The sequence below is a fragment of the Neolamprologus multifasciatus genome, chromosome 1 (assembly GCF_963576455.1).
Source record: "Neolamprologus multifasciatus chromosome 1, fNeoMul1.2, whole genome shotgun sequence".
NCBI classification, from domain to species: Eukaryota; Metazoa; Chordata; class Actinopteri; order Cichliformes; family Cichlidae; genus Neolamprologus; species Neolamprologus multifasciatus.
Genome location: NC_140439.1, coordinates 19,170,604 through 19,191,013, shown reverse-complemented (window position 1 = coordinate 19,191,013; position 20,410 = coordinate 19,170,604). Strand labels below are relative to the sequence as shown.

The window sequence follows — 20,410 nt, the reverse complement described above, 5'->3', positions numbered from 1 at the left end:
ACTGAGGAGTCCAGGTACGTTACCAGGTTTTTAAGCAAATAAACTTTGACCCCCGTAATCTGTTGCAGGTTCTTTTACCTCAACCCATTAAAGGTTAGGTCATGGACTAATTCAAGAGGGTAAAGTTGAAGGCACGTGCCACTTTCCAAACTTGTGCAGTTATGTGTGATTTTTTCAGGATTACTGGATGTGTATGTTTTAGGACAGGACAATAAAACAATGATTGATGAAATTATGTTTAATAAAACAAAGCCCAAAGTGGGCATAAACAACAATAACCTACCTGGTAAAAGTACATAGGTCTCACATTATGTCATTATAGCTTTTATAGACACAAAATACTTCTAAAATTTGCTGGCCACACCGCTAGACAAGTTTGTCCTGATTGACTCCTCATTACGCATGAAGTTGTTTACCCTGCCATTGCTTCCTGCTAAGACAGCTGGTATTTTTTTCTTTTATTAAAAAAAAATCCTTCTTCTGCAGAGCTCTTTGATTCAGATCTGTTAGAACTACTACATAATAAGGAGAATCTTGCATTTTGTCTTTGCTTCCTGCCATCTCCCTGAATCAAAGACTATGGTGTTATGCTTTAAATGCTTTAAACATCTGTCAAATCTAATCAAAACTCATGTTCTCTTACTGTACCTTGTTAGTGGATTAATCAAAACAAAAGTGACAAGAGTGGCCAGATGTTTAATACGGACACTCAAAAAGGCTACACTGGATTCAGACAAAGCAGACTCAGTTTTATTTCAAAGATATTTGACAGAAATTCAAATGTTATTAGTAGAAAATGTAGAAACAACAAATGCCACACGCATACAAGCATTACAGGGTGCCAGTAAATATCTGAGAAGGAGACAAAAAGAAAAATGTCATAATAAGAATAGCTGTCCGTGTATAAACAGCCCCAAAATGACCACTAGAGGGCATAAAAATGGTTAGGTCTGGTTCAACAGTTACTTTCTCACACAGACTTGTAACAATGTAACAATACATTTTCTCATATCACCAGTTTTATAAAATAAATTCACTTTACTTGATATGTGAAGTCCCACAAAATCTTGGCAGAACCTGATATGAGTTAAGAAAAAAAGACTTTATGGCACATTACCCAAGATCCTAATACTATGAAAAGTTTTTAAAGAGGTAGCCACCACTATATATACATATATATAACTATAGCCCCATCCTGGAGGGACTTTAGTCATGTCTAGTATACAGGATATCAATGCAGTTACCATATGTGCTGTAGGAAACATCAGTCTGCATATTATGAGGCTATTTGTGGAGTGCTCTTCCTGCTTTGCTATACTGTGTGCATGCATGCTAGTTTAATTGGGTGGGACTCTTGACTACTCTGGTTCTACAGTAAATTATTTACCATCTGGATGACCGGAATTATCAAGTGCATGTGGAAAATCTAATAACTGGCCTTCTCTGTTAATGCTAATGCTGTCCAGAACCTCGTCTTCCTAACAACATAATGACGCTGGCAGGAACATCAAGAGCTCTTGTAATCCCTCTGCAACTTCTGGGCAGGTGTTTAAATGTTAAATTGAGTTTGGTTAGCTTTCTAATGGAGAGCAGCAGGTGGAAGTACCTCTGCTGAAGCATACTTCACTTCTTTGTGTTTATAATTCCATGAAGTTGAATTTTATGTTCCATTTGAAGATACGGGGCAATCTGTAAATGTCCTCCTCGGGCTGCTCTTTTCCCAGGACTTTGCATAACACCATTTCTACAGTTATATTTCTTTTATCCACTGTTTGTTTTTTGTTTTTTCATTTTTGAGCTCTTACAGGATAGGTTGACATTTGATTTCTGACCATGGGTTTAAAACATATTTAAACATGTTATACTCACGGCCTATTTAGTTGTGCTCAGTGCTTCAGTACAGCTTTACTTTTTGTATATAAGCCTGTTATAGAAAAAAAAAAGAGAGAGAGAAACCATCTCTTTAACAAAATGCATACATTCAAATTCACTTAATTTTTGTTCAGCAGCTTTATTATGTGATAATTACCTCATGGTGCCCGCACAAATAATGATATAAGCAAACATTAGGAGTTTGGAAAGAATAATTCTTGTAAAGACTAGAGTTACTTCTGTTTCCGAGCAGTTACATTCACAGTAACTCTGCTGAGACTGTCAGTGATGAGCACCGCGCCAAGCCTAATGTTGCCCTAGCTGTCATGAACATTCTCCTGTGTTTCAATTAATCTTCCAGGCCAAATCATGCTTAACATTAACGAACGTGAATATTGTGAGCTAATTGCAATCTTGACAATGCACTTTTCCCTTTGGAATGTAATTTCCCTGCCTCATTTGGTGTCCCTGGTCAACCAGGGAGTGGCCAGTTGGGGCTCTAAGCGTCAGTCCAAAACAGTGTGAATGATACTTAATTATACACATGCTAATACAATATGTATTTGATCTGTTTGGCTTATTAGAGGGGGCACCTTACATCCTTTTCTGAGTTGGGAATGATTCAGTGTAGATTTACATCATTATTACAAAACTCTTGGCTTCGGTATTAACTGTCATCTTTTGAGAAAACCAAGACGTACCATCGAATTCCAGATTCTTGTTTTTTCATGCCCTTCAATTTTCAATTATGTGCTCTACTTGGCTAACGCTGCACTTAAACTTGGGGATGAGCAGTTACCTAAAAGATAAATATATATATAATTAAAATGTCTTGGCAGAGAACAAGATAATTAACATTAGTCATTGTGAATGGGATTGCTTGCTTTAAAGTCTTTCGTTTTCATAAGCTTCGGCCTTTCAGGAGTAGTTTCTGACAGCATGTGGAGCTGGGGAAACTAATTTAGTGCTTCTGGTATAAGAGGCTGCAGGTCTGCACAATAGTACTAAAAGGCTCATCTACTCTAATGAGTTTCCATGTGACGCAAAAAATAACTAGGAGGCAGGATGGTTTATGATACCTCATCCAATATCATTACATAAGAGGAATTAGAAGATGGCCAGAGACCAACAGCCCAGTAATTAGCTTGGAGAAACACAGGATGGATACCAGGAAATAGGAGGTTTAGTTGATCAATGTATCTCACTGTGATGCTATTCCCATGTATTAAACAACTGCCTAACTAGCTAACACAACTAAGAAATTAACTCCAGATTCACAGCATTACATTTAAATTGTTGTCAAATGGGACATCATTGTGTTCAGTATTTCTCTACACCTCATGATGCCAGGTCAATCGTAAGATCAGCTAGAAGAAGATAACCTGATTGGCAGTTCAGGAGGTAGAAAAATAAATTACTGTGATAATAAATAAATTTAGACGCATATTATGCATTCTCACGAGTCTTAGATTTTCTTGCTATCAGTACTAATGTGTGAGGTTTTAACTGAACGTAAATTGTTTAGAATGTTTAATCAGCTGTGTTGTTAAGTCATAGATAATCAAGATGTCTTTTTTAGAGGTATTTTAGCATTTTTCTGCAGATGGCATTCGAACCTGTTCACATTCAGTAACCAACAGTAAGGGGGATCTATGAACACCACATTATCATATATTTGTGTCATGCACAGCCTGTTTCCTGTTTGTTTTCACTGTCACTCTTCTGTTTGTAAGTGTCAGGCTTAGCTTTTCTCCTGAACAATGTCCAGTACCTAAAGTCGGAGTTCTTAGTGCCACAAAGGTCACTCTCCTTTGTCTTAGCTAGTTCACAATAACAACTAGTACTAATCATATGTTGAACCTGATCTGGAGCAGTTTATAATTAGAGTTTTAGTTTAAAATTGGCTTCAAGAGCCATATTTTTGCTTTGATAATGTCTCTGATTGGCATAAGAAGCACTCAGTTGATGATGCAGAAGAGTCACATTTCTTTTGGTTAAAGGTTGACTACATTGCAAATTCCACCACCAACAAAAAACAAATACTTGACAGCACAGTAAATTTGACTGTGTAGTGATGCCATTTGCACAGAGGCACTTTTGTTGGCTTACTTTAAGAGACAAAGGACTTCTGATTGGCTGGTAGTTTGAGGTAAAGCATTTGATTGGCCAATAAGCTACCGTTGAGTGCTCACTCACTTGATGCTGAAACCCATAGGGAACATATATAAAAGCGTGTACTGTGGGAGTGCTCAGCAGATCCACGAGTAGGTCCATCACTTGAACCTTCAACAGCTGAAAAATCTTGTACGGTAAGTAGAGAAAAGATTGCTTACTTTGGTTTTACTGAAAAATGTGCTGTCAGTCTTAGAAACAGCAGATTTTAAGAAGGTGGGTAAATTGGATAGTAACTGGCACCCACTGGTGTGATGTTGTTAGGATGTCTCTGGTTTGCTGCTGTTAATTTTGCTAACATGGAAAGCTGGTGGTATAGTTTCTGGGGGAACATGCAGTTACTAATAACTCTCCTGCTTTCCTCTGCAACTTCAAGGACTCAAGCTGAAAGGCAGTGAGTGTGTGAGAGAGAAAGGGGGTTCATACAGCTGTGGATGTAGGCAATAGAGAAAAACCCTCCAAAGCAAATCAAAAAAACTTTTCCTGATCATATTTAATTACCTTGTTTTGTATTGTATGTGTCTTCCACAGTGAATAATGATAATGTTCAAGCTGTGGACGCTTTTTCTTGCTTATGCCTTGATCATTTGCCAGATGTATGTCTCAGAGGCAGCTCCAACTAGGTGAGAACTGTGTTATTATTCCTATGAAAATACAATATTGACCTTTAAAAAGTACGATTATCATCTGTATTTACATACATTATTACATGTTGCAAGCTGAATGAAATATTGCTACTTTAGTGTACTCCAGACAAAAAACAAACAAACAATCACTTCACATAGTTTTTGGTTTACTTTGTGTGCTATTGTATTTACGCTGGACAACACCTATAATTTATGAGCAAGTGCATTGGCAGAGCCTGAGAGATCAATGCACTGTACAGTAATTGAATGTGTATTTTCAGAACCAGTAAGGAATCCATGTCAGATGGAGTCACACTATCAAATGATGACGCCCAAAGGTTGCTCAGAGCTATGAAGGACTTCATGCAGATAACTTCAAAGGAGCAAGCCCAACAAACAGCTGATGGGAACAAGTATGACTCTTTTTAATCTATCTATCTATCTATCTATCTATCTATCTATCTATCTATCTATCTATCTATCTATCTATCTATCTATCTATCTATCTATCTATCTATCTATCTATCTATCTATCATATTGTTACACTACACTTTTGGATAAGCCCAACAGCTCCAACTTCGTGTTTATTACTTAATAAGGTATAGAGTGAGATCTATAAACATTTTCATTACCTCTTAATGCATGGACAGTAATTATTCATTCATTCATCCATTTCTTCAATATTAAATGACATGCCTGGAACAGGAATAGGCCTGGAATAGGCGCAACACTGGAAAAGCATGATGTCATACATACAGGAACATGCATGATAGCCAGTCTTAGAGCAGATTATACTGATAGCATGAAAACATGCATAAGCTATTTTGGTTAATAAGATATCATTATATGCATTCAAACCCGTTAGCATGCCTTTGAAATATTAATTAAAGCTTTTCTGCTGGTGCATGACATTTCAGGAAAAAAACCCCATATGTCTGCATGTAAATAGTAATAATTATCTGCATGTTACTGTAAGCCTGTTTTTGCATGTTTGTCTCCATCTCTAACAGCTTGGATAGACCCATGTCTAAGCGCTGCACAGGCTTAAGCACTTGTGTGCTGGGAAAACTCTCCCAGGATATTCACAAACTACAAACCCATCCTCGCACTGACGTGGGAGCAGAAACACCCGGCAAGAAGAGAAGTCTATTTGAGCAATATGAAAACTACAGCAACTCTTACAATTGAAGCTCTCAGGGCTAGCCCATTTATGTTACATTTATCTGAGTCAACATTTTCTTGCAGATACATACGTATACATGTATAGGATTGTATGTATTGTATGACCACCTTAAAACAAAGGGACAAAAAAAGCTTAAAGAGCTTAATGGCATTGCTTACACTAGATTTAGACAGCAAACTGAAGATTTCATCACCTATAAAGTTGTAGTAATTCTGCAAAAAAGGTTAAAAAACAAACTTTTCTTATGTAATTTTTTCCCCTGGCATTTTTCTCTTATAATAAATTCATATTTTACTTCAAAGCAGTTTTTCAGTGCCTTTAATTTGGTGTTCATAATTCCAGACTGTATTGTTTGCTTAATGTCTGTCACATATGTTTCCAGTCTTATCTTGAATACCATAATTTGCTGTCTTGTTTCTATTCCTTACAAGCAATGCAACAGCACAAAAGCGGGCATGCAATACAGCCACCTGTGTAACCCACCGTCTAGCAGACTATTTGAGTCGGTCTGGGGGACTTGGATACAGCAACTTTGTTCCCACCAACGTTGGTGCCCAGGCTTTTGGCAGACGGAAGCGGTTCATCTCTGTGTGAGCACGTTGCCAGATAAACGGTATGTTGTCACTGGATACAATAGACTGCAGGTAAAAGATGGATGAAGCTTGCTGATCTGAAAAATGAAGTCAATAAAAAGTTCTTTAAAATCTGCATTCTTTCTAATTGCAGGCAGGGTGCAACTCTTTTGACTCCACAAAAGATATACAGTATGCATTATAAAGTCTATGTTAAAAACATTCAGTTCACCCGATGTACCATCTGATTGGTTTAAGGTCTTACTTGCAGATACACGTCTGAAATTTGGGACTTTACTGACCAGTGAGAGGCTATGTCCGTTTTTACATGGACTCCATGCTCTGTACTTCTTTTACGGCTGAACTCATCGGAGATTGAGCTGAAAATAAAGTATAAGAGAGGGAGTATGTCTGTGAAGGTTCTCAGTCATCCAGGTCATCGTGGTCTAAGGAGCTTGGAAAGAAAAGCATCTGGACTTCTTTGAGTCCAGACGCAGTTCTAATTAAAGAACTGAAGAAGCTTCTCGGATGAGAGGTGAAACGTCTTCAAGCAACTCAAAGAAGTCCAGACGCTTTTCTTTCCAAGCTCCTTAGCCTAAGAGAGGGAGTAAACAAATTTAGTGTGTCAGAATAATCGTATTAAAACTTATTAATGTATTAATTCCTTCAGAAGATTAACTTTTGGTGTGATCTACTTCTGTAATCTAGTCATATTTCATTTTGCACTCTATTATTGTCTGATATAAATTCCTAAATTCACCTCAAAAATCTGGATCTTATACATCGTGTTGTGATTTACTGCAAGTTCAGAAAAGATCAACTTTTTTGTGTTGTCTTCTCTTTTTTTTTTTTAGGACAAAGTGCCTCTTTCCTTGGGTGACATCAACTTCATCATCAATCCATTTACACACTTCATAAACACTGACTGATGTCTTGTTTTCAGGCTAACAAACATTTCCATAGTATTGATGATTAATCTGTGCTTAAAACCAGAGAAATAACTACAGTTACAGAAAGGTAACTCAATAGGATAAAATAGAGTGGATTTCTTCCTGTCTCAGCCTGTGGCTCAGCTGCGCTTCTATTTTGTGCTGATATATCCATCTACATTAAAACCACCTTCACCTTCTTGTGGATTGCTGTGAAACACTTTAATTAAATTATCGTGAAAAATACAAATGTAAAATGCAGGAATAAATTGTATTTTAGCTACATTAGACTCTACTGTCTTACTGTGTTGTTGATCGACTCATGGACAAAGAAATGTACAAAGAAATGTTGATTTGTTTTTAAAAAGGTGCAATTTAAGTTGTATTAAAAATATGAAGTTGGTTTCTTTCGGAAGCTGCTCCCTGTGGTCGCCACAGCAAATGAATCTGCATGTTGAAAAACTAAACTATGCTCTTGATTCTTAATTAAAGAGTAAGTATTGAATTATGAGTTATACATTATTATTTCATTTTATCTTGTCATGTGACACAAAAGCAAGCACAAGCACAACACTTGTGTTATTTCTTTCCTGTTGGTGGTTCACATTTTATTCTGGTGGGAAATAACTTACATAACTTACATTAGCATCATTTGACAACCAATCAATTGCCTTTGAAAATGGCATCATCTGGCAAACGTCCACAATAAAACTGATTGGCCTTTCCTGATCATATAGATCTAATCATCTGAGACTTCTGCCTTTTTCTTTTCAGGCTTTAGCTGCAGCAACCTTTTAAAGTTTTAGTTTAATTGATCTATATTACTAAATTCACAGATAAAGTTGCCAGATAAATGTGAAAATTGTTGTAATATAATGACAGCGCTTTAAGAATAAGGAGATGTACTTTTAGTGAAGAGGGGGTTTCTGTCAGACCAAACCATCTAAAAAAATTAATGCTTTTCCTTTAACAGTTAAACGGGTTGAGTAGGTCTAAGTGGAACTTCAGAAATGAAGTAAACCAGCTTATAAAAATAAAGCTCTACATAAGTTGGCAGACTTTGAGGAAAAAGAAAGAGCTAGCTAACTGTGTGGCAATAAATTGCAGAAAAGCTTTTGTTTGTGTTGATACACACTGACTGGCCACCTCATTAGGTACACCTATTTAACTATTACTATCTAATCAGCCAAACACATGGTAGGGACTCAATCAATACATGTAGGCAAGTAGGCTTGGTCAAGATGACCTGCCAAAGTGGAAACTGAGCATTGAATGAGGAAAAAGTTGATTTAAGTTACTTTAAACAGAGTATGACTTTTGGTGCCAAATGGGCTGGTCTTAGTATTTCAGAAACTGAAACAGTGTACTGAAAAAGAGAACATATCCAGTGAGCAGTGGTTCTCTGGGTAAAAAGTCAGAAGAAAGACGTGACTGCTTCGAGCTGATAGCAAGACAGTAGAATTCAGAAAACCACCAGTTGAAACCAAGATCTACAGAAAAGTATCAGCAAGAACCACAGTGACCATGTTCACTGAAAGCCGTCATTTTATATTATTTCACTTTCAATATGATAATTGTTACAAAAACCTTGAAATTAACATGTCTAGTACACCCTATTACAGATGTGCTTGCAGGAAATACTGTCTTAGAGGCCAGAAACACCTTGTCTTTAGCTCTACCTGAGCTCACCGTCTCTGTGTGTGTCTGTACATACTCGCCTCCTTGTGAACTGTGCCAGCGTCATCATCACTGCTGCTTTTGTGTTCGGTCGGTTTGCTGAAAAAATTAGAGTTGGGTAGGTTTACTGTTGTCAGACTTTTTATTCACATGCTACTCCTATCATCAAATGGTCTGGTCCACTGTTTTGAAGTCTTGGCTTTAAAATACGTGTGTTTACAAAAAAAAAACAAAAAAAACACCCTCTTCTTTAGAATACACATTAAGTTAAGTTTGCTGTTTGCCAAATTTTGATTACTCATGCTGGTTTACTTGTGTGAGTTTTACAGTTTTTCTCCATTGGTTTGGCTCATTTCTTGAAACAGAAATTACATTCTCAAAATAACATGGACAAACCTCCAAACCTCTTGGCAAATGTTCACAACAGAATGGCATTTCTCATTCATTTTATCAAATGGCAAATGCCTTAGTACATGTCTCAATTGTCTCAGTGCATCTTTGCAAATGATTAAGTACAAGTAGCCTACAGTTATACAGTTAGCCCACATTTAGCACATTTTCCAAATGAATAGATCTTGTAGATCTAAACTGATTAGTTGATTCTCAGTCTAATGATCATTCCCTCCAAAACATGACAGCATGATTTCATTGTATAAGTACTCGCATGCACAACCGTCTGTTCAATTGTCAAAATTGGTCAAGAACATAATACCATGAATACCAAATATGAATTTCTTTGAATATTTGATAAATTGATGACAGTCATTGACAGTCAGGTGAAACTAGGTGTCACACACAGGTGTCTTCCATGATTGTGTGCTGCCAAACACAGATATATAGAGCTTGACCAGAGCCAGTCCGATCTCTGAACATGGATAGACAAGGCAAAGCAAACGGACAAGGGGAAGTTCTTCCTTAAGGAAGAGGAGGAAGAAGAAGAAGAAGAGGAGGACTGAGAGGAATAGGTGCTATGCTGTCCCAAATGAAATTCGGGCCACAATTATAGACCATGTCATAAACCATGGCCTCACAATGGCAGAGGCAGGTCGTCGAGTGCAGCCTAATGTGCCTCGTTCTACAGTCTCCTCCATTATCCAAACCTTTCGCAGGGAAAACAGGTATGTACTCTATGTAATCTATGATGGAATTATATGTTGTATAGGACAGGGCACTGTGCGTGAGGCAAAAAATGTATAACTTACTGTAGAGATTTTGTGTGCATCTGCCTACAGTGGTAGGTCTATACTAGCAGGTGGAGAGGACTAGTGGAATGTTTTGATACTAAATATGACAAGAAATATATTGAACAAATTACTGTAAACTATGGAATTACATAATTTATACAGTTTAGAGAAGTATTCCAGTCACTGTGCAGTGGGAGAATGAGTACAGCGAACACTGAATAAGTCCTTGTTTTTTTGATTTTGTGTTCATACAATTTACTACTGTAATGTACATTTTCTTTTTACATATGTAGGAAACTTTCTTTGCATGTGAATAAAAAATGGTTATCATTTCCTTGGTAGTGTGAGTGCAATCTGTGATGTCAAACCTTGGAGGCTACTCTTTTCTGTGGTATATTGTTGGTCCTCTGCCATAGTGACAAAACATCTAAAATTTTGTATGACAGTACTCACACAAGTACTGCCAAAGGGATGATGCATTTTGGGGGCACTGACTATTCAGATTAGAAAGAAATGTAGTTTTGACACATGAGTGAACTGTTTTAGGGGAGATATGAGCTTTTGCAGGTGGACCATGTTGTTGTGATCAACCATCCAGGTTTATTTTGACAAAAGCACCAAGAATGATGAGAATGTCCGATCTGTGTCGAGAAATGAGCCAAAGCTATTGAGAAGGATCTTTGCCATTTTGGAGACACTGACTGTTTAAATGAGAAAGGGATTTAGATTGAAGCCTGAGTGAACAGTTTTGGAAGAGATATGAGCTTTTGCAGGTGAGCTATAGTGTTGTGCTAAACTGTAAGAGTGTTTTGCCAAATGATCTTAGAGTTTTGAGAATGTAATTTCTGTTTAAAGAAATGAGCCAAACCAATGGAGAAAAACTGTAATAGCATTAGCTAACATCTTGGCTAATGCTAACTGAATGCTCAGACAACATGACTGATCAGGTGCAATGTTGATCCTCGACCTGGTATGAAGATAACAGAGCTGCCATCGGAGCCTATACTTATGACGATGTTAGCATGATGCTACTGCTAAAGAATTAAGCTAGCTGCAGCAGGCTATGAAGTTTGGACCAAAAGTAAACTTCTGTTTGGTTTAGAGAAGTGTATTTTCCCCAGACAAAGTAAAAAAGTCTTAAGGTGAATTTTTTTTTTTTAACTTTTTTACTTGTATAGTAATGACATCATACCAGGAGGAGGCAAGTTCTAACTTAATTGCTGTACCATAAGTTAAAGATAACGCTGTGAAGAGGTGGGATAACAAGGCCCAAGAATAGTCCTTGCTCTTGTGAGGGAGGGAAGTTTCACCCAAAGGTATGTAAACATTTTTTAAATAGATTGCAAAAATGTGCTGCAAACAGAAACATGTTAACCTTTTATAGAAATACATGGAATTTCACATTTTTAACCTTAGCGTGCTAGTGGAGTTTATTGCAAGATTTTCTTTTTCTTTTTACTTTTGTGCCTTCCCCGCCCCATAGTTTTTCATTTTTATTTTGTAACTCAAGCTCAGCTGAGCATATACATATATAGTTCATGGCTCTGTAGAGTAAACATTTTTCTCCCAAAAAGTGTGTATGTAAAATGTAGGACATAAACTTAAAGGAACGTTTTGGAACATCTTTCTTGACTCACATGTGCAAGTTTGACAAATATAACATCAATAAAGAATCAAAGTGAAGTCTTGCCCAGTTCAAGGCAACAGCTTCATAGTGCTTTGTGAAGCTGATATAAGCTGGCAATAATCTCCAGTAAATTAATGTGGCTAAACATTTATGTACTTCTCTTCAAAGATTTAAATTCATTTCTTCAACATAGCATGTTATATAGACCCAAATTCCAGTTGTGCTATTCTGTGTCATGGTACTTGATGGGCAGGCTTTCATTAAAGAGTCGAGTAGACAGCTGCAAGAGAAAAGAGTACATTTTTGAGTCAATATCAATCCAACTTTGAAGGAAAACAGTAACAGTGAAGTGTAGATCTACTGAAAACAAAAAAAATTGACATGGAAAATCGTAAATGTTTAACAAGAAGTAAAAAAATAGTGTTTTAACTACTGGTGTTAGCTGTTTTTTCTTATACATAATTCAATCAAAACTAAATAAAACAGAAATATTGAACTTCTAAATCAATTTTAGCAGTAAATAACACTCACAAAAAATAAACAAAAAGCAAATACCAATATATGCAATTTGAGTATAATACAAAAAATACACATACATATGGTTATAAAACAAACAAAAGCACATATTTTAATATTTATAGCTTGACAATGTGCATAAGTGGATCCATATATAATTTTCTACTAACTTGTGGCAACATCAAATATACTGTTGAGTTCTACTGTAAACTTAAATAACACAAATGTGGCTTCATGGATCTGGTGTAAATATTGATTTACCATCATTTGACCCAGTTTTAGATGAACAGGGCTTTCGATTAATATATAATGTTCCTTGTTATAAAGGCTTTCATAAACATAAAGATGTGGGATTAGGCATGGGCCAAAAACCCAGTTTCCTGAATTCTGGAAGTACAGTGAAGTCTTGAAATGCTCAGGGCCGCTGCTGATTGGTCAGATGCAATAATGTTACTATTTGTCATGTAACCTGATCGTTTTTTTTATTGGCTGAGATAAATCTATGTGGTACCACAACCTCACAGAAAGGGATGGGGAGGCCAGTTTTAATGTCCTTGAAGTTACCAAATTCCTACATCAATACATGTTGATATGCATTCTTGTAAAGTAAGTTGTTGTAAAGGAAATTCAACATTGCCAGGCTCTCTTAATTGGTTTGACAAAACCTGAAACCTTGTTAAGCATACTTATCAGCTTTTCTGTTAACCCAGGCTTTCTACTTCGGCCTGTGTGCATGCTTACGCAAAAAAAGGGGGCGCTTGACAGTCATTTCTTCTTTCTTCTGCATAGAATTGATCTATTGAACCCTGCCTGCTTCAGTCAGACGTTATAAGGGAGCGGCTGATAGAGATCTATAAAGATTACAAAAAAAATGTAGTTGCAAAATGCAACAGCGATGCTGTAAATAAGAGAGTAATGCTACGGATAATGTTGTTAATCTTATGAATTCATGATCATCACAAGCCACTGTGCATAATGTATTTATATTTTACCCCTGAGTGCGCTCTCTGCTGCTGTTTATTTTTAACGCGACAGCTCTACGTTAGAGCTCCGTAACTTTAAAATGGATGTAATTTACAACATTACAGGTTACTCAGTGTGTTCATTTTTGACTCTGTCCCATAGCTTACTAAAGGATTTGGGCACCTCAACAGTTTTTCACCACATCAAAGTGAAATTAATTTTATTGATGGAATATTCTTGGTGATTAAATAGCCTAAAAATGTAGTCGATCAATTTTCTGATCTGTGTTTCTAGCAGTTGCAATTCCAGCGCTGTGAAACAGACTTAGCAGCACATTAGAGCCAGTCATTAAAAAAAAAACACTTGTACACTTCCTGCTTTTTCTTTATGGTAAATTATCTAAACTTGGAAAAAAATTATAGGACCATAAAAATTAGCCTAACCACATTAATATAAAAAGTGAGCTCCCATACTTTTATAAAAAAAAGAAAGTAATGCTTTAATGATGTGGCATGAAGCGCAAATTATTATGGACAGAGACAGCTTGAAAGGTTTTCTGACGTAGAAACACCTGGATTAAATGATGCAGATCATTATGTCAATGTGGAGCACAAACTGAGAGAATTACACAAGAGGAGGATCTAGGAACTAAATATCAATTCACCTTTATCACTAGAGTGCTGCCCCATTGATATGAGCTTCTGTGGCTACAGTGTCTTTCTCTGTAGCGTTGCTATGTTTGTCAAATCATCGTTGTCATGTTCAAAACAATAACAAAGCAAAAAAAATCATAAAAACAGAAACTCCCAAAAGCATGACTTGCTAATAGCGGTATCTTGCTAAGTATTCTCAGTTTATCTCTCGCCGGCAAATATTGATTTCAAATTATGACACTCTTACATAATTGTTTACAAGATAGTGAAAATGTTTTTCTGTCTTGTCAACATATGAGTGTACTTTGTATGTTCTGATGTCAGGCTAAGGTTGTGATAGTGCAAGGCTAGTAGGAAGGTGACTTGCTCTGAACTTGGTTTCGCTTGCCCACATTTGTTTTCAACGATGATGTTTGCTCCTTTTTTGTTGGTGTACGACTGGTGGCCGGTATGGTTGGTGCCGGGGCATGGATTACTATCACCGTGTCTTACTGTACCAGGATGATGCAAAGAAAACACTCTCAAAAAACAGTGCTTTGAATATCAAATATTGCCCTTTTGTTTTATAAGAGAATCCATGTAAAAAATATGAACAATATAGATGGATATATATGCGTGTGTATATCGCTATATCTAGAAAACAAACCGAAAACAAAATAAAGCCAATCCCTAAGCTTTTTCTATGGGAGAGGGCGGGACTGTGGCTCATGTAGGCATTGATTGGATAATGAACTCATTGGGTTTTTCTACTCGTTTGTTTTTGCTAAACCAAAACATAGGGTCAGTAATTTTGGTGGATAAGTGTTATTTAAAAAAATGAAAATGTTTTTCTCATTTAAATAGATCAGAATGACTAAAGTTTTTTGCCACTTGAGCAACCTTGACAAAACATCTTATTGTCTTACCATTAACTCTGTTTCTTCAGCCCTTTGTTCCAGAGTAAGAAGCACGATGTTGACTCATCATTTACTTGTGTCCTCCTTGGAGGCTAAATTTAGCCATCTTGTAATTATTAGTGACAAACTCAATAAATCTGACTTTTGCTCTTTTAGTTACATTTGTCTGAGATTAGGCCTTTGACTTTTACGGTTACTGTGTTGTAGCAGTAGTTAGTCTGTCCTTTTACTTCATAATGAAGGATATCCTCTGGAACCTGCTGTTCCAGACCTAACAGCACCCTAGAGTACTGCCACATTTCTCAAGAGTTCTTGTGTAACAGACCCTTAACTTCATGGCTGCTAGTCTTGGCTAATTGACATGTTTGTTGTACAAGTTGTTTGACTTCTTGATTCTAGTGTCTCTTTTGGGAGAATGTGCTTTTCTAAACTTGAAATATCAACAACAGGAGATTATTATGTGAATATACAGTGGTGTACAGAGACACTAATATGCACTGTGTATGCTGTCTGGTTCTGAACATTGTGAAATTCTAACTGGGTGTTATACAAAATGGGTAACTCAGCTAAATGAAACTCAACCTAATATAAGTGTTACTCATTGTTGTCTATCTGCAATCCATCTTAAATGTATTTATCAACATTAAAAGAAATATTAATAGTGGAAAATAAAAAAATGAGTTAGATTTCTAAAGCTGTGCTTTTTATTGTTCAGAAAGTGTAAAATTCAGATTATGGATTTTTTTTTAAATGCGTGTTTATGGAGAATAGCTGACAAAATGTGTGCACATGTTTTTTACCTCCTTGTCTAAATATATTCTGGCATCATGTCAAGGTATAACATTAAAATACAAATGTTGAACTGCTAACATAATGTTAGGCCTGAATATGTGGTGTTTGCTGATTGTGTAGAGTATATATGAACAACTCACTACTCAGTGTTAATAATGGGATCATTTATAGCCAGCCAAGTCAATATCATTCAGCTGGAGACTTGATACATACTTCTTACTGGGAGAAAAGTACTAGGCCACCAAAACATTACATGTAAAGGAGCTGCTTGGCCTTGGAAACCTGTGCCATTAAACTCCTGCTTCAACATTTTTGTCCATCCATCCATCCATCCATCCATTCTCTTCCACTCATCCTTATCAGGGTTGTGATGGGGCTGGGCCTGTCCCAACTGCAATAGGGTGAGAGGCGGGGTACACCCTGGTAAGGTCGGCAATCTGATAGAGGGCTAATGTGCTGATATTTTCGGAGATTTGGAGCACTGATGACTTTTGTGCACTGCACTACAGCAACTATGCTCATAAATTCTATCTTGCTTAATGAGAAGTTTCTTATTTAGAACAACCAACGCTTTCACAAATATTGTTTGCTGTGCTATATGGACATCCTTCTTCTTTTTCTGGATGGCTTCTTCAGGATAGGCAAGAAAACTTGTAGTCATAGCCCCACCATGACGAAAAAAGTACTGCCATGTTTTCAGGATTTTGTAATCGAAGATGTCTAAATCAGAGGTTTTGGTTAAAAACCCTAGTATCGAGGAAGCAGGAAACCATAAAAAAAAGAAAGAAAGAAAGAAAGAAAGAAAAAATTAACATAATATACATAGAGGAGGAGAATTTCAGAATTTCTACATTTATAGAACCATAAATCTGAACATGACCTTTCTTACATTTTGGAAAAAAGCATGTGTTTAGAGCTCTCCCCTGAGCATTTGTGAATCATACATATCTCGGTTGATTAGACAGAGGAGAGTTGGTTTACTCATAAATGTGAGTGGCCATGTGTAAACTCCCAATCACAGCTAATGAGGGAGATGAGGGTGGGTGTGCGAGTTGGTTCAAAGTCTCAGTGGAGCTGAGATGCCACAACTTTTGAGCATCTGGGGACAAGCATCTGCCACGTTTGTCTCAACACCATCTGGATACAAAACTGGCACTCAGTTTTAATGCTGAAACAGTCACATATTTTCTTGTGTGTGCCAGCCAGTTGTTAGGTATACAGAACTTTTATGTAAAGCCTGACTGATATAGGATTTCTAAGGCTGATACTGGTACTGATATTTGTTGGTCGATGGAATTATGAAAGTATAAACACATTAAAGTATCATGAGACTTTGATAAATTTTGTAATACCAATCTGATTGACAATGGCTGTATTTTTCAGCATGACAATGATCCAAGACACACTGCCAAAGCATGAAGTAAAAGGATACCCGGACAGAAAAACACAGTGGAAGATTATCAATCATGGATTGGCCACCACACAGCCCAGACCTCGACATTATTGAAGCAATGTGAGATCATTCTGACAGAGAACTGAACAAAAAGCAGCCAACATCCAAAGAAGAGCTTTGAATGTCCTTCAAGAAGCCTGGAGAACTATTCCTGAAAACAGCTTAAAGAAATTGCATTAACACTTTCCTAAGAGACTTCAGGCTGTGTTGATAAAAGTGGTCACACCAATTATTGACATTCAAGCTCAGCAGAATTTTGAAAACTATTTCTTGTTTGCACATGTTCCAATAAACTGCTGCACCAATTCCCATTTTCATAGGGGGTTGCTCAAGACTATGGAAATGTGCCTTAACATTACTGTAACAATGATGGTTGATAGTAGGCACACTTAAACCAGATCCTCATTGAAGTTGAAGTTACAGCTTGTCTTTAACGAAGCACAATTTGTCCTATATGTGAAAAAACCCCACTGATTTCACCACCTATCATATTCTTTTAGCAACTTTTTTTGAAAGCACAGATTTGAATTGAACTGGCTAAGCAGTCACCAGTTTTTACTCTGGAAGGATAATAGGATATCTTCAAGGATGATCTTCTCGCAGCAGGCTCGCCTCTTACTGTGTGTATTCTGTTCAGTGAGTGGTTGAGAGAAAATACAGAAAGCATCTGTGAATGTGTTGTTCTTGTACTTTGCACTCATATGAAGGTTTGGACTTCTGTGAAGGAAAGAAAATAGTGAGAAAATGATATACAGGACAGCTCTAGCACTTCGGCTCTTCAAGGGCTGTGTTGACGCATAATTTGCATACTCTGCACTACTTTGCTGTGAGCAATTAAACTTGACAGAAAATGTCTTTAGATTAGCAGTATTGCTGTGTACTGGTCTAAATTGGCTGTAGGTGTGAATGTGAGCGGGACTGGTGTGTTAAGCTGGTGATTAACTAGTGACCAGGACGGGGTGTACAATAGATTTCACCTCATTGATAGCTGTGATAGGCTCCAACTGGAATAACATAAGTGGAAGATAATGTAAAGATGATTGGATGATATCACCGTATTTCTGTACTGCCAGGGTTTTTAGGAAAACTTATGCTATAATTTTTAATACTGTCAGAAAACCGTATTAACAGTATTGCCAGTCTTTTGCCAAAGTGAAATACAATGTTGTATTCAGGTCAAGTATTATAGTCCACATGCATGAAAACACCAGTCTGCTGTATCGGCAGCAAAATCCTTTCTGCTGTGTTGTGTCTTTGAAGCAACAATTAGAGGTTTCCCTAGTGACTAAATAGTCATTTTTACAAATAAATAACTGAATAAGCAATGAAGTCTAAACTAAAACACTATAAGTGTGTATAACCTTAGCCTTAGTAGCACTGGCCTTCTTTCCGTATAGGTTATTGTCAACATGATTATAATAAATGTGGTTTTTACAGTGATCTGATCATCATACCATACCATCATACCAGTTTACTGAATATGATCCAATAGGAACAGTTCGTTTCTTATCTATTTTTTTTAATTTATTTATAAACCTTTCTAGTAGTGTCCAGCCATCACTCACACTGCATCAGGATATTTGCGGACGTTGTCTCACATTGATTTAGAGACACGCACTGCTCTGTCACTTTCTTTCTTGTGATGTATTTTGGCAGTAGAGGAATCAACCAGATTTGCCCTGGCTTCTAACTATATAGTTGCTGGAATACAACTGCCGCCTACTGTAGTTAGAACTAGACATTATGACATGGCTAAACTTTTACAAATGTTTAAATTTTCTTGCCACATATTTGTATTTATACATTTAGAAATGTAGCAAATTTAATAGATCTTTTAAAATTGTTCTTTTCCTGATTGTTATATCTTTCCATTGACTGATAAGCGGTCAGGGTTTAATTTGAGGCACATAGTTTAACAGGCACATTTTACACATGGATCACTGCATATCAAAATACACATGACAACTAAAATCAGAGGGAAAAACACTGTCTCCTTCTCTTTGCAGTACAATGCCACCATGTGGCTCAAAATGTGTGTTGGCACATCCAAAGTGCTTCACAACAATGGAGATGGCTGCTGTAGTGTACATATAGGATTATTGATGCAGAATAATATTTTTGAGAGGTTTAGCTGCCAGGACCAAACCTCACATGTTTGATTTCCAATTTATTTTTAAAAATGCAGAACAATACTAATCCAGCCAAATGATCTGATAACCTATGTGCAAAAGTTTTAATCTTTACTCAATTTGATTAAAATGCTTCAATTTTTCTCTGTTCAAGTCAAGATATTTCACATGCAAACACAACACAGGAGTAACGCAGTCAAATGGCATTGGTCAGGACAAAAAATAATTAGAGATACTGCAATTTTTCACATTTACAGCAATAGCTGGAAAACTGTTGGTAACCTGCACTTTGCACTCAGTTAAAGACTAAACGACCTTTATATGGAGTTGGCTAACCATCATCCTGTACACTTTATCATAAGCATATTTATCTTCATTTAAGGTTAATAGTGAGATTTTAGATTTCTACTAAACCCTTGTATTGTTAACTGCTGCTCCCACAGTGTGTCTTTTGGCTTGTCTCCCTCCCCTCACCCCCAACTGGTCAAGGTGGATGGCTGCCCCTCCCTGAGCCTGGTTCTCCTTTTTCTTTTTTCTTTCCAACTGTCTCCAAGTGCTTGCTCATAGGGCGTTTTGTCTTTATTTTGGTAGTATCTTTGCTTTACATATATAGTGCCTTGAGATGACTATTATTGTGAATTAGTGTGATACAAATACAATTAATTTGAATCTGTTACAGTGAGATAACAAATCTTTCTCATAAATTCTAAAATGCTCAGGTAGACATGGACCACTGGGTCATCTGTGCATCAGTGTTACATATGTGACACCTTGCATTGGATTGAATTTGTCCTATCAGTGAGGTCTTGGTTTGCCAAATACACAGCAGTATTCCCAGCTCCAAAAACATATTCTGCCAGCTTGAAGGGCCTTTTCAATAATACAACACTTTCATATTATATTCATAATGTGCTACAGAGAACAGTGAGCCCAAGTCTGCTGGGTTTAATTTAATGTAATTTTAGGGCCTAATTTGGCTTCCTACATGTCAGTGGTAATGAAACGTTTGTATTTGATCTGGATACCCTCCAGTTAGATTTTCAAAATTTCGAGATGAACTTTGTGCATAATATTAAATTCAAAGAGAAAAATAATCCCATGGCTTTTAATTGCGCAACAGAAAAATGAAAACTTAGATATCAAAGAGGTGAAAAAAATACAGGGG

At 36.8% G+C, this 20,410-nt stretch overlaps 1 protein-coding gene across 2 annotated transcripts; it reads left to right on the top strand.

Moving 5' to 3' along the window:
• Window positions 1-2,728: 2,728 nt before the first annotated feature.
• calca (calcitonin/calcitonin-related polypeptide, alpha) lies at window positions 2,729-7,860 on the top strand. 2 transcript variants are annotated; one of them, XM_085158137.1, is made up of 5 exons: window positions 2,739-4,181; window positions 4,576-4,667; window positions 4,952-5,083; window positions 6,286-6,467; window positions 7,281-7,860. In XM_085158137.1, the coding sequence occupies exons 2-4, from the start codon at window positions 4,582-4,584 to the stop codon at window positions 6,446-6,448; spliced, it is 381 nt and encodes a 126-aa protein (XP_085014263.1). In that variant the 5' UTR covers window positions 2,739-4,181; window positions 4,576-4,581; the 3' UTR covers window positions 6,449-6,467; window positions 7,281-7,860. The 2 variants fall into 2 exon arrangements, with proteins under 2 accessions (XP_085014253.1, XP_085014263.1); XM_085158127.1 differs by lacking the exons at window positions 6,286-6,467; window positions 7,281-7,860 and adding an exon at window positions 5,682-6,099 and having other exon boundaries at window positions 2,729-4,181.
• The last annotated feature ends 12,550 nt before the right edge of the window (window positions 7,861-20,410 follow it).

Bases quoted from the DNA above. Each gene is read 5' to 3' on its own strand.
- calca (XM_085158127.1), top strand. From the start codon at position 4,582: ATGATAATGTTCAAGCTGTGGACGCTTTTTCTTGCTTATGCCTTGATC. The intron at 4,668-4,951 runs GTGAGAACTGTG...GTGTATTTTCAG, and splicing joins TCAGAGGCAGCTCCAACTAG to AACCAGTAAGGAATCCATGT. The intron at 5,084-5,681 runs GTATGACTCTTT...CATCTCTAACAG, and splicing joins CAAACAGCTGATGGGAACAA to CTTGGATAGACCCATGTCTA.